Source organism: Octopus bimaculoides, chromosome 4, assembly GCF_046866305.1.
Source record: "Octopus bimaculoides isolate indiv1 chromosome 4, ASM4686630v1, whole genome shotgun sequence".
In the NCBI taxonomy this organism is placed as follows: domain Eukaryota; kingdom Metazoa; phylum Mollusca; class Cephalopoda; order Octopoda; family Octopodidae; genus Octopus; species Octopus bimaculoides.
The window spans coordinates 1,708,157-1,722,177 of NC_142931.1; the positions used below are offsets into that span (position 1 = coordinate 1,708,157).

Sequence of the window (14,021 nt, forward strand, 5' to 3'; positions counted from 1 at the left end):
ACCCTGTGGAAGAGGGAGACCCAGGAAGACATGGGATGAGGTGGTGAAGCATGACTTTTGAATGCTGGGCCTAACAGAGGCAATGACAAGAGACCGAGACTTTTGGAGATATGCTGTGATTGAGAAGCCCCAGCAAGTAAAGTGAGATCACAGCCATAGCCTATACCATTGTCGCATAACCAGCCCATTTAAAAGTACCCTTGAATCACCAGGCGATACGTTGCGCTTGAGAAAACCTATTGAGTCAAGTAGAATTAAATCAAATCAAAATCGAAATTAAAATAGAAATTGTAGTTGTGGCTGATGCCAGTGCCACCTGACTGGCACCCATACTGGTAGCACATAAGCACCATTATTATGTGGGTCAATGCCAGTGCTGCCTGATTGGCTCCCGTGCTGGTGGCATGTAAAAAGCACCCACTACACTCTACGAGTGGTTGGCATTAGGAAGGGCATCCAGCTGTAGAAACCTTGCCAGATCAGATTGGAGCCTGGTGCAGCCTCCTGGCTTGCCAGTCCTTGTTCAAACCATCTAAGCCATGCCAGCATGGAAAACGGATGTTAAAGGATGATGATGATGATGAAATATATATATATATATATATCATCATCATCGTTTAACGTCCGCTTTCCATGCTAGCATGGGTTGGACGATTTGACTGAGGACTGGTGAAACCGGATGGCAACACCAGCCTCCAATCTAATTTGGCAGAGTTTCTACAGCTGCATGCCCTTCCTAACGCCAACCACTCAGAGAGTGTAGTGGGTGCTTTTACGTGTCACCCGCACGAAGGCCAGTCAGGCGGTACTGGCAACGGCCACGCTCAAAATGGTGCATCTTATGTGCCACCCGCACAAGAGCCAGTCCAGGATATATATAAATCCATTCATCCGTGTAGTTGTCATCGCTTCTGCTGTCACTATTGCTACCCCCACCACTGTTTAACATCTGTTTTCTATGCTGGCATAGGTTGGACAGTTCAAGAGAGTCTGCAGTGAGTTCCAATGTTTGCTTTGGCATTATTGATCTTTCTAACACCAACCATTTTACAGAGTGTATTAGGCACATCTTGGAACTCAGAATAGCCAAAGGTTTATGTCAGATGGTGAGAGGTTCAAGTATTGTAGAGGGACAAGGTCTGGTGTCTTGCCGTGGAAGAGATACATGACTACCCCAGTTGGAAAAAGAACAGAAATGGTGCTTGATGAGATGTCAAGGTGACGTGTAACAGAAGATTGGACAAAGTAAGTGGGTAGATAAGTTTGTGAGAGTGGCAGCTGGACAGAGATAGGGAGAGGCGAATGCAGGGAAGAGCAAACAGGGGTGGAAGCATGGTGCTCCTTACAGGCTCTTCAGAGACACAGAAACCTCTTATTGTTCTAGTTGTCATTTCATGGCTACATTATCTCTTAGAAATAAAATTAAACCCAGCCGCTATAAAAATAAATAAATTGACAGGTGCTGGTGTCTCAGAAAGTTTGTTTCTTGGACAAAAATTCAGCAAGATTTTTTTCTGAACATTTGCATGTTGCTGCTGCAGTTATCAACATCAGCTTTGACTTTTGACCCATTTTATTGATCCTGTAGAGATGAACGGTTGAACCTGACCTCATAGTTATAAATACATTTAGTATACACACATGACTATATATACATAACATCTACACACAGAGTTAAACATGGTTATAAGTACACACACACACCACACACATATATATAGCCTAGACATATAGTTGTACGCACATGCATACACATATATAGCCAACATGTATATATACTTACATTTAATATCTTCCCCTGATGTTTGAGCAAAATACAGCTGACTCCTGAGAATAAAAAATAAGAGAAACAATCAGATTACGAATAAAGAAACCATTTAAATAGTTCTTTCACTATTTCAAGAAAACTCACCGCTGCCACCACCACCACCATCACCATCATTATTGGTAAGCTGGCAGAATCGTTAGCACTCTGGATGAAATGCTTTCTGGTATTTCACCTGTCACTATGTTCTGAGTTCAAATTCCACTGAGGTCAACTTTGTCTTTCATCTTTTTGGGGGTTGATAAATTAAGTACCAGTTGTGTACTGGGGTTGATGTAATCGACTAGTCCCCTCCCCACAAATTTCAGGCTTAGTGCTTTTAGTAGAAAAGATTATTATTATTGTTTTGTTTTGTTGTCTTGAAAAACAAGATCCAGCAAAGAGCAGAGGAACTCAGAAGACTCAATGGCCATCCCAAAACAGGTGGACAGAACTTGTTAGCCTTCGTCAGCAGAGAAGGAACACCGATTTAAAAACTGGAATAGATAGGGTTCCTTAGTCATCTTGGTGACAAGCTGTCAGTGGTCAATGGCTTCTTCCTTGAGATGAAGGAGGAAGAACCATGAGCCAGGACCTAGCTCCTGAGTAATGGTCAGACGAAGAAAAGGACCATCCAATGTCATCTGTTTCCCAGTGGAAATCATGGGCATCATATGAACAGCAATGGCCATATTTATTTCATCACCACCATCATCATCATCATTTACTATCTGTTTTCAATGCTCGTATGGGTTGGACAGTTTTATTGTTATTATTATTATTATCATCATTATTTTGTATTAGGTGTGGGGACTTCATCTGTTATTAAAGCCTGATCAAATTCCATCTTCAGCGCTCCCAAACCACTAACCTTGCATCCAGACAGCCTTTTCCCCACATGGAATTAATATGCACTGGAGTCTAGTCTATTTGGACAAGAGAGTGTGATGGGTGACACAAGCCCATACTACTTAAAACAAATTCATTGTCGAGGTAGTTTGAAGGCAAGTTAAAAATCCCTATGGTGATGGGATATGGCAACAGGAACAGGCAAAGGGTGTTGCTGGAAGTTCCTAGCCAGAATCTCACATTTAGGCAACACAGAGGGTGATGGCCATCTCTTTGTAGAATCTGAAGGCACCTGCAAGATTTGTATCCTTTTTTGTGTGGCAAGGAGTCCTATCTAGGTGTAACATTGCTTCTCTGATATTGGAGGAGGGGTGAGAAAAGGAACCCTAAATATCTGCAACAAAAAATGGCAAGACATCAAATGTGAAAATCTTAGGAAAATGTGTTATCTCCAATATCCAAAGCATGCCGCAGAGAATTCAGTGCAAATGGGTCGGACATGTTGATTGAACGAAAGACAACTGCATTCCAAAAATATTTTTGTATGGCCAACAAGGGGAGGGATATCAAGGTAAAGGGAGATCCCCTTCATTAGGTATAAGGATAAGTTGAAGCAATCCCTAAAATCTCTACAGCTTAACTTGATACCTTGTGAAAGTCATTGTCTAGATTGATCTACATGGCATGAAATGTATGTCATGATGCATCCAAATAATCTGAGTTGAAGAAACAGAACAATAAAAGAATTATATCACGCAATTAAGAGACCCATTTGCCCAATCCCAGACAAAACCAAAATCATCAATGTCCCCATTGTGACTTCCTAACAGAATCCATCTCTGGACTCAAATTACATTCATGCATCATCATTGTCATTTAACGTCTGTTTGCCATGCTGGCATGGGTTGGACAGTTTGACTGAGGACTGGCAAGCCAGAAGGCTGCACCAGGCTCCAATCTGATCTGGCAAGGTTTCTACAGAGGGTGTGACCAGAAAAGCCTCCCACATTTCACAAGGCCATTACTGTGGCAGTAGTCAAGTTCGGCACGTGGTAACAGTGTCTGGCAGGGAGCTTAGGTTTTACCATTTCCTTTCATTAGTTAGCATTACGGTTTGGACCAGTGCATATCATACATTTGCTTTGGAAATGTTTATCAAGAATGGTAATCTGATGGGGTTTCTTCACTGAAACCATGTAGTAGTGATAGAAGAAACAAAGAGAGAAAACATGTAGCAGTGATTGCTGTATGTTGGTGAGTGAATCACTGCCAATCAATCAAATGATCTTTTCATGTAGTCAAAGATGAGAAATTAATAATGTACTGAAATAGTGTGTGCTTAATATATCTAATATATCATCTAATAATACACTTAAATAATCTCTAATATATTTAGTAATACATCTACATAATACAGATTAAATGTCTATCATATACAACAATATACTTTATATCTAATAATATATTCAATTAATAATATATCTATATGTACTTGAATGTATCTTATATAAACGTAATTAATATAACTATGGATTATGTCTAATTATATACTTGAAAATATATCCATATAATATCATTTAATTATATATTATGAAATAACTAAACAAAACCTTCCTGTTTATCTGTATGGCAATAATATTTTATTATCATCAAGTTTATAGGCTAGTTTACACACACACACATGAACGCATGCATGCACGCACACACACATTCCTTTGGAACAGTTTTTTTTCCCCTCTCTCCTTTATCAAACTATTGTTGTTCTCCTCTCCACTCTGATGGCAATCTCTGTTGATTAGTGAATAATTTCTTTAAATAGCTTTACAATGATTTGTTTCTCTGTCAATTCAAGCGGAATGATTCAGCAATGAACAACATAAATGGTTGAAGGTGTTTCCAGATGAATGGATGGCCTCCCTACTGATAACCAGTGAAGCATGAAACGAGTGACTTTACAGTAATTGATCAAAGCAACTACTTGAACAGATATAAAGTAATCGATGAGAAAACATTTGCCTGGGTAACTTATGGCAGAATCATTCAACAGGTTCCATTTAATAAAGCCATTTATCAATGCCAAACAACCAAGACCATATCAGAATGTATTATTAAATGTAATCTGAGAGCAAGGAATATATTTATGCCATGAATCAAACCAAAATGACAGGAAACTATTTCTATCTTCCACCGCCATTTCACAATAAACAAATTGTACTTTTAAAATTACACTTGTTAAAATTGTACTTTTATCTACTTGGAGTACTTGATTTGGTTTCTTTTAAATTTTTCAATGGCAAAATATTTACATAATTTCCAACAGAAAGATAAGATTTAATAAGATGACAAACTGTTTGAGTCTAGCATTCAAAATATACTCAGTCAATTGATAAAAACATGAGTATCTGTGCAATACTCAGTAAATTACGAAGAGTTCCGTTGATTGAACAACTGGATGTTCCGTGTTGAAATTCTTATGAGAGTCATTTGACATTTTGTTTATATTTTATGAGGTTTACCCTGACACCCCATCACTCTTCCCAATTCCACCTTCACCATTACCTCTTTCTCTCTCTTTTATGATGAAAGTAACAATGCAGTTCCCCAACAGCAAGAACCCTCTTCTATTCTCACTCTTCTCTTACTTTAATTCCTTATCTTCCAGCGTAAAACTGTCCCCTTCTCTACTATAACTGCCTCCACACAGTTGAAGGGGATTTTAGTCTTGCAGGCTACATGGTAACCTCACAAGTGCTGGTGCCATGAAAAAAAGCACTCAGCACATACTGTAAAATGGTTGGCATTAGGAAGGGCATCCAGCCATAGAAGCCATGCCAAAGCATATCAGAATAGCATGCTACATTCCTTGGGTCTGTTGAATCCTGTCAAACCATCCAACCCATATCAGCTTGGAACATGGACAGGAAATGATGATGATGATGCACTAGTAGGGTTGCCATGCAGCTTCCAAGATTGCGAACCCCATGAGAGATGACTTTATACTACGAAATAAAAGACTAAAATATGAGAGAAGGCATCAGAGCTGGGCAGGTTTCTTGCTGTAAATGGGCCACATAGCTACAAAAGCTTCTTGTCAGTTCAAGGGATTTCACCATGATGATGATGATGATGTAAATAAAGAAACATCAAGACCAATCCCTTAAAGCAGTCAGTTTGAACACTAAGACAAACAATTTCCGTTCCACTCCTATGTGAAGGGAGGGGAATAAAATATCTTAAAATACGTTTATGTCTAACATAGAATTAACTGAAAATATTGTGTAGAGAGTAGCATTAATAATGAAACTTTTAGTATTTTGTCCAAAACAAGGACAAAGTGATGCTTGGGAGGAGTTTGTGTTTGGGTGAAAAGTAAGCTGGAAAGAACTTTGGTCAAGGGAACCAGTCTGAATCAGTTCTCTGATTCATTCTGTCTATAACATGCTTCTTAGCCCTGCAAACTTAAAATTTGGAAAATAATGGCAGGTGACCAATGCGAATGTGGGAAGGTCAGAACAATGATTGCCCATTAGACATGGAACACAGATACATCATGTGGAGCTTAGGGTTCAGGTTGATGCAATGGGAGCGAATTAATAGCAATGAAAGAACACAAGTAGTGGAGTATAGGAAGATAAAGTTTTGTAGGGAAGGTGAATGGTGTAGGAAGAATGATCCAAAATGGGAGGTTTCTGTTGAGCCTGATAGTATCACTTGACACTTATTTATCACTGAATGAACTGACCTTGTCATGTAGCACAAAAAGAAAGGAAAGTAGTAATGATGGGAAGCGAACATCAAAGATGCTTTCCTTAGGAAAGACTGAAAATACAGTGAGTTGGTTGAACACGATGAAAGCAATGGATGGGAGGCAATGGATGGGAGCAATGAAAGCAATGGATGGGAGGCAATGTACCTTCCAGTAGAGATTGGGTGCCAGAGTATTTGCTGGAACCAGAGTTCAAACAATGGTGCAGGAGTCTTGGACTAGCTGCAAAGGAGAGAAAAGATGCTGCCAGAAAGTTGTTGAAAGCAAGAGAGATGACAAGCGGTACAACAAGATCCAGCACTGAGGATGGTAGAAACATCTGGCCCAGAGTCAACAAAGCTCATGTTGTTATGTGAGAATTCTGTATCACCTATCTTAATGGGTGGCTCCAGGCAGCTCTGATAAAAGGTGCTGAACACCTGTAGAACTGTATCACTGTCGGATGAAACATTGATTCCTGCATTCAGAGAGGAAGTACAGCATCACTCTTAGAATACAAGTGTTCCTCCCAAGTGAAGAATGTCTTCAGGTATTAAATAGAAGATCAGTGTTTAGGTACGTAACTTGCTGAGGGAAAAGTTTAAAAGAGGAGACAGAAAGAGGGGATTTAAGTGAAGCAAAGCAAGACAGCAGCAATGATGACTAAGGAGTAGATGGACAGTACACAGAATAAAAGACAAACAGACAGAAAAGTAAACATTAAGAGAATCATAAAGAGGAAAGGGTGGATGAGTAGGCTAGGGGTGGTGTCGGGGAATTTCAGAAAATATGGAATTTTTGAAAGATGCAGTGTTTTAACAGCTAACAACTGATATGAGTGATTCATGCTATAAAGTATTTGTTAAAATTATTTATGGACCAAAGCAATGTTAGGTATTTTTCCCCTTGGTCAAAGAATATGAAAGATTCAAAGATTATTTGTTTCTTTTGCTTTATTCTTTGTTTTATTTATTTTCTTTGCAATAAGGAAACTATTTCAAGAGGAATAAACTCACTTTCTAATAGGGCAATATGTAAGGCCCAGCCTCCAGGGTTCATGTGACCAACCAACCATCACCAGACCGGTCTCATCAGGAGCCCATCTTACCTACAAAATTACAAAAAACACAAGAAAAATTAGACATATTCAATTCTTGACATTTCCCATAATGACAGAACAATTACAGTTTCCTTTAGTCATTTTGTCTTTTTATAAATCCAGAAAATACTTTAACAAGAAAACTTCTACACCAGGAGTTGGCAAAGTGGTCAACACTGACCCCTGGAGGTCTATGTAGCATTAAGGGTTCTGAATTATTAACAGACTGAAGCTGGAGGGGTGTGGTTAACTTAAAGCTAAAATTCACTACTTTCCAGCCAAACATTAATGCAATTCTGTTGAGTGTAGGGAAAGTCAGAATGCAATATTAACTCATATTCACCAAATACGTATTTCACATTAAACATTCTAGTTATATCCGTAATAGGATTGAATTTCATTTAAATATTTTTGTTAAATTTCTTATTAAAAAGTAATAATGACACAAAAGAATGAAGGAATTTGTTGATTTTAAATCAAGAAATTTTTTTTTCATTAATTATACTTTTTAATTTTGTTTTAGAAATTATATATGGTTGTATCAACAATTCTATGAAGGAGTCAAATGGTATAAGAAGATTGCTGACCCTTGTTCGACATCATGGCTTGACCTGCCGGAATTATTCACCAAATCTTTATTTATTCACACCCTATCATCTTAAAGAAGAGGGACACTTTTGGATAATACATTCTTTGATATACTATGCCTAGAAAAAGTGGTATGGATGAAACAGCTTTGGCCATTTACCTTGGGCTAAACAATAACATGATCTGTCTCATCATAAGATATGGAATTCATAAAAGAAACAAGAGACTGTTGTGTGAAGTCTGCTGGAGGGGGGGGGGCATCTCCAACTTGCCCTGACTCTTACAATTATTCCCACTTTTTATTTACAAAAAACCCTGTCAAACTTTGTAAATACCATTATTACAAGTGTTGATTTAGAGAAGGAATTCCCTCAGAAAGTCTTTGATAGTGTCATAGCAAGCTATGTCTGCAAATCGAAAGACAGCTTATCAATCAAACAGAGATATCTACTGTTTTATTGAACTTTTTAATCATAACTGATTGAAAATGTTTAAATATGGTAAAAGAATGGAAAGCAAGTGTTGATGGAAATATCTCAAAGAAAAATAAAATTCAAAAATTAATGAGTGAAAGTTTCTTACCTGCCCAAGGGATACATCATCTGAAACACAGTCCAACAAACTGATTTCAGGAGTTGAACCTTCTAAATCTAAGATGGCAACAATTGGATGGTGTTTCCCAACCAACATTTCTCCCCAGTCTTCATGTAAAACATGCTGGTCACCCTGAAATTGTAAGTTATGAGATTTATTTTTCTTTACATCTTTATGGTTGTTATGTTCATCTAAAAATGAACTGAATAAAATTAAGAAAAACCTGATGTATTGATTGGGTTAACGTTTTATTGGTTTAATGTTTTAACAAAACTGAATTTGGACAATTTAAATAAATGACACGGTCTTAAATTCAATCAATGAACTGCAATTTTACTGAGACATTGCTTTCAAAAGGTTTAACTGACCATATGGCTTCATTAAGAGGTTGTATTCAGGGACAAGAATCACCAAACGAATATGTATTTCCATACTTTTATTATTATATTTAACTGTTTATATCTTCTATATAAGGTGTGTTTATATAATGTGGAGGCACATGGCTAAGTGGTTAGAGTGTTGCATTTATGATCTTAAGATTGTAGTTTCAATTTCTGGACTAGGTGATGCATTGTGTTCTTGAGCAAAACACTTCATTTCGTGTTGCTCCAGTCCACTCAGCTAACTAAATGAGTATTACGGCGATGGGCTGGACCCCATCCAAGAGAGGGATATATGCACCACAGAATCCAGAAAACTGGCTTTGAAATTTTGTGTTTATAAAATGACTGAAGAATATTTGTGTGCTTCTGTATTATCCTTTCCTGTTCAGAACTAAACTCCCACCTAATTATTCCGCCTGCCCAATCCTTCTTCGTTTCCTTCTCTTGTTCAGCAAGAAAGAAAGAAAGAAGATGGTAATGGCTTGTGTTGTGATGATTTTGTCTGGTTAGTGGCTGCAAAAGATTCTGAGGCAACTGTTTATGAAGATCTGTCCCTTTTGGGGGTTGTGTACAGCTTCATTGTTTGAGTTACACTCTGATCTTTGTAGGTCAGAAATCTGGAACTGGAGAGGTTCTTGACCTGCAAAAAGACTGGTTTGGTATTGCTAATTCTTACTCTTTATGTCTGCAATGGCACCACCTTTTCTGTTATTGATATTGCTCAGCTATATGAAACCCCCAACCACCTCCAGTGGAAAGAAACAGTTTTTTAAAAGCCAGAAGCGGGTTCTTGTAAATTATTCTTAATTCTCATTTGAAGACATTTTACACCAAATTCTATTTTATGTTAATATTTCTGAAAACAAAAACAACATAAGCACAACAATTCTGAATGGTTTAGTCTTAAAAAAAAAAAATCTAACAAAATCTAAGAAATATGTTAGACAATTGTGGCTTTAGGAAAGGCATCCAGCCACAGAAGCCAATAACATTATTGCATGTCACAGAATCAATTAGGGTTAACTAGAATAATATAAGGTAATGTAGGGAATTAGAGGCCACTGGGGTAGAAGGGATAAGGATGTGGATAGAATAAGAATTATTACACGTAACCCACTGAAGTACTACACCAAGTCTACTTAAATCACACAACTTACTCACATCTCTGGCCCACATCTAACAAAGCTTATATTGTAACTGCTGCCGCTACCACCACCATCACTGTGATAATTATTACTCACCCTAGCTTTTGTTTCACTTGGTTTGGTCTCATCATCAGGAGTTCTGGAAGTGTTCTTAGCATCAAAGTAGGAAGTTGCTTTGGGCAGTTTTTTCTCCGCAATGTAAACCAACCGTTTTTCAGTGGCCGACCATTCCAATGAGCCAAATTGGCCTGTAAGGAATGTTTTATTTGATGTACAAGAAACAACAGACAATCCATATTTACAAGATATTATGACACTTCATTAACCAGGTGGCTGGAATTGGCTAAGGAAGAGGCAAAAAAGAAAAGAAATAGAGAAAAAAATGTAAAAGATATTCTCTGAATATCTCTTACATCTCCAAACTTTGCCCTACACAGTTTGAGCCAAAATGAAGTGGAATTTTAGATTGATCATCAATAACTAATACGAAATCTTATTCACATTTTCTGAAAAAGTAAAAATGATTCACACATCTGTTTGAATAAACTTCATAAACTGCTTCCACTGACCATCTTTTGCAAAACAACTCAAAACATGAAGAAAAAAAAAAAAAAACCCAAACAGTTCTTCAGTTCCTCAATTCCTTCTTCCACCATCAACCATATTCTTACACCATATTCTTCCACCATCAACCATCTTCATTTCCTCACTGTCATATGTTATGCACTCTAAAGACAATCTCACCAACTCAACAGATAAATCTGATGGAGAAATTTTCATAAAGAAACTAAAAATGAATTTGCAACTAATTCAAAATCCTCAATGATGGGTGCTGCTGCTGCTGCCACATAAAACGCACCTGGCACATTCTGTAAAATGGTTGGCTTTAGGAAAGGCATCCAACCACAGAAGCCAAGCCATAACAGATAATTGGAGCCTGGGTGCAGCTCTCTGGCCTTGCCAGCTCCTATCAAACAGTCCAATCCATACCAGCATGGAAAACAGACATATGATGACGATGATGATGATGATTTTAGTAGACACATTATAATTAATCCTCTGATATACATTATTAAAAAACAACAACAGAAACACTTCCCAACAAGGTCCATGTCATAACGACAGCTTAACACATATTGTAGAGAAGAAGAGGGTTTCCCTGGCATTCTGGAAGGCTCTGACTTCTCCCTCTCATTCTCGTTTTAATTCATTTAAACCTTTCTACACAGGTATACAATATATACATAGCTAGTGGTCGATGCCAGGTCTGCCTGACTGGCTCCCATGCCGGTGGTACATAAAAAGCACCAACTGAATGTGGTCGATGCCAGTAACCCCAGACTGGCTCCCCCGTGCCAATAGCATGTAAAAAGCACTATCTGATCATGGCTGATGCCAGTACCTCTGGACTGCCCCCCCACCCATGCCGATGGCACGTAAAAAGCACCATCCGAACATGATCGATGTCAGGCCTGGCTGACTGGCCCTCCATGCCGATGGCACGTAAAAAGCACCCACTACACTCTCGGAGTGGTTGGTGTTAGGAAGGGCATCCAGCTGTAGATACATTACCAAATCAGACTGGAGCCTGGTGCAGCCGCTGGCTCTCCATATAGTAAAAGATAAAAGATACATATAGACATACTTTGGATACAGGCGTACATATATAAATACATACATGCATACATACATATACACATACATACACACACACATAATATGTAAAACAGTGTTGACTATGAAACAAAAATTCCTTTCAACTCACCATCGGGTTCATAAATTTTCCCATGAATTTCCTTGGAGAGGGCATCAATATTCCAGATTTTCCGTGTTTTCTCCCAGATCTGTTAAAGTTGCAGAAAACATGGTGAAAGATATTCCAAAGTTTATGAATATTTAAGTTATTCAAGAGATTTATTGAGGTTTTATACTAGCAGACCTACCAATCTAAGATGGGAAATGAAAGAAGGGTGGAAAATACGAACAACTTTAAGTATGGCATGGGAAATGTAACAAAATATAAATAACGGTTGGTTCTGATTATACTTATGCATAGCTTTACATGGTACATATTCATGATATTATTACATTTAAAAAACCTCTTTGTAAACGATATTCTGTGTTTGATTAACACAAATTTTCAAATTAGCTGAGTCCGTTGCTCTGCTCATAGCGACATACAAGTGGCCGTGTGTAAACATGAGAGTAGGCAGAAACACACCAACATGGTCTAAGGTCTGGCTCTGAGACTTATTAGCTGTGAATGAGAAGGCTAGTTTGACGGGAAACTGCCTGCCTTGTAATTGGAAGGGAAACTGGTTGTTGGAGGGTTCCAGTGGTATCCGAGGTATGAACAGGCGCTTACCACTGTGAGGGGCCAATCGCTATCACTGCTTTGATGACGTGAGAACTGAGTTGCGTGAGGGTGTCTCTTGTTCTGTTGCAATGTCCATTGGCAGGGTCAAAATTTCGTAGGAGCATTATAGGACAGTCCTTTTGCAGTGAGACCCTATGCATAGGTAGTCCCGATGGATTCAAGTTGTTAAGGAAATCCTGTGGATACAGGTGATAATTTCCATCGATTAGTGTCCAAACTTAGATATTGTTGACTTTCTCCTGGGAAGTTGTTAATCATGGGGTCATTAACATTATTGTCTTTATTTATTTAGTTTTTTGTCCTGGGTGCTCTACCAAATTGACATTGTTGTAGAGGAACTGTGTTGATGGGATTAAAAGAAACACACACTGTCTTTTTCTTTCTCTTTCTGTCTGTCTGTGTTTTTTTCTCTCTCTCTTTCTCTGTCTCTCTCTCTTTCTCTCTCTCTCTCTCTGTCACACACTTTCTGTTTCGCACACCCCATCAATGTGTTGATGGGGGTAAAAGAAAACACACACACACACTGTGTCTTTCTCTCTGTTTCTGTGTCTGTGTTTTTCTCTATCTCTGTCTCTGTCTGTCTGTGTGTCTCTATGTGTGTCGCACACCCCATCAACACCCAGAACTGTTGTAGAGATAATAATGAATGAAGAACTGAAAGTACTGTTTGAACTTTCATAAATGCCATTTTGGTTTTTGCATCTGTTTTGTTACTGTGGCCGATTTCCGTATAATTCATTTTTATTTATGTATACGGAAATGGCTTCCTTAGTTTCTTATGAATCAAATGTAGCAAATCTTTCCAATAAAATTTTTTAAACATGATATAAACCATTCTCGAGACGTTCTTGGTAAGACTGCCAAGACTGCCAAGACTGCCAGTCGTTTGGCTGTGAAAAGGTCACGGACAGATGGATGGACATAAGGCCAATTATAGTAGGATAAAAGAATTAAAATTGGTATTTAAGACAAATAGCCACACTTATATGGTTGCAATAAAATAAAAGAAAAGAAAAGAAAAAACAAAGACAGAAAGATTCCAGTTTTCTGGCCTGGAACTGAGAAGACATTTGAGTGAGAAACCAGACATGGTGATTTCGTGTGATGAGTGTTGCATTTATGTTTGGCAGATGTGGGGTTGGCTGATATTCTATGAGTTGGGAATTTAAAAAAATGATGTCGAAGAGAAAACCAATAGAGTTTGTAACCTGTGGAAGTGTCATTGGAACTGATAGAAGATGGTCAACTAAATTTTGTATGATTCTTTATATTTTGATTTTTAATCCGAATGATTCTTGTTGATTTGTAAACAAAGTTCATCAAATTGATCCATAACTGAAGTAGGTTAATCAATGAAATTTATTGGGGTATAAATAGAGGAATAGAGATTGTTGGAATAGCTGTTGGATGGAGATCATGGCTCAGTTGTAGGTTACA

General features: G+C 38.0%; 1 protein-coding gene across 1 annotated transcript in view; it reads right to left on the reverse strand.

Moving 5' to 3' along the window:
* Positions 1–14,021, reverse strand: part of LOC106869032 (acylamino-acid-releasing enzyme) — a 75,046-nt gene that overhangs the window by 19,932 nt on the left and 41,093 nt on the right. Inside the window, exons 4-8 of the mRNA XM_014914534.3 lie at positions 11,973–12,051; positions 10,304–10,455; positions 8,668–8,811; positions 7,415–7,506; positions 1,784–1,827 (exon numbers count right to left, since the gene is read on the reverse strand). Coding sequence (XP_014770020.1) covers positions 1,784–1,827; positions 7,415–7,506; positions 8,668–8,811; positions 10,304–10,455; positions 11,973–12,051 — 511 coding nt within the window. The remainder of the gene's footprint in view (positions 1–1,783; positions 1,828–7,414; positions 7,507–8,667; positions 8,812–10,303; positions 10,456–11,972; positions 12,052–14,021) is intronic.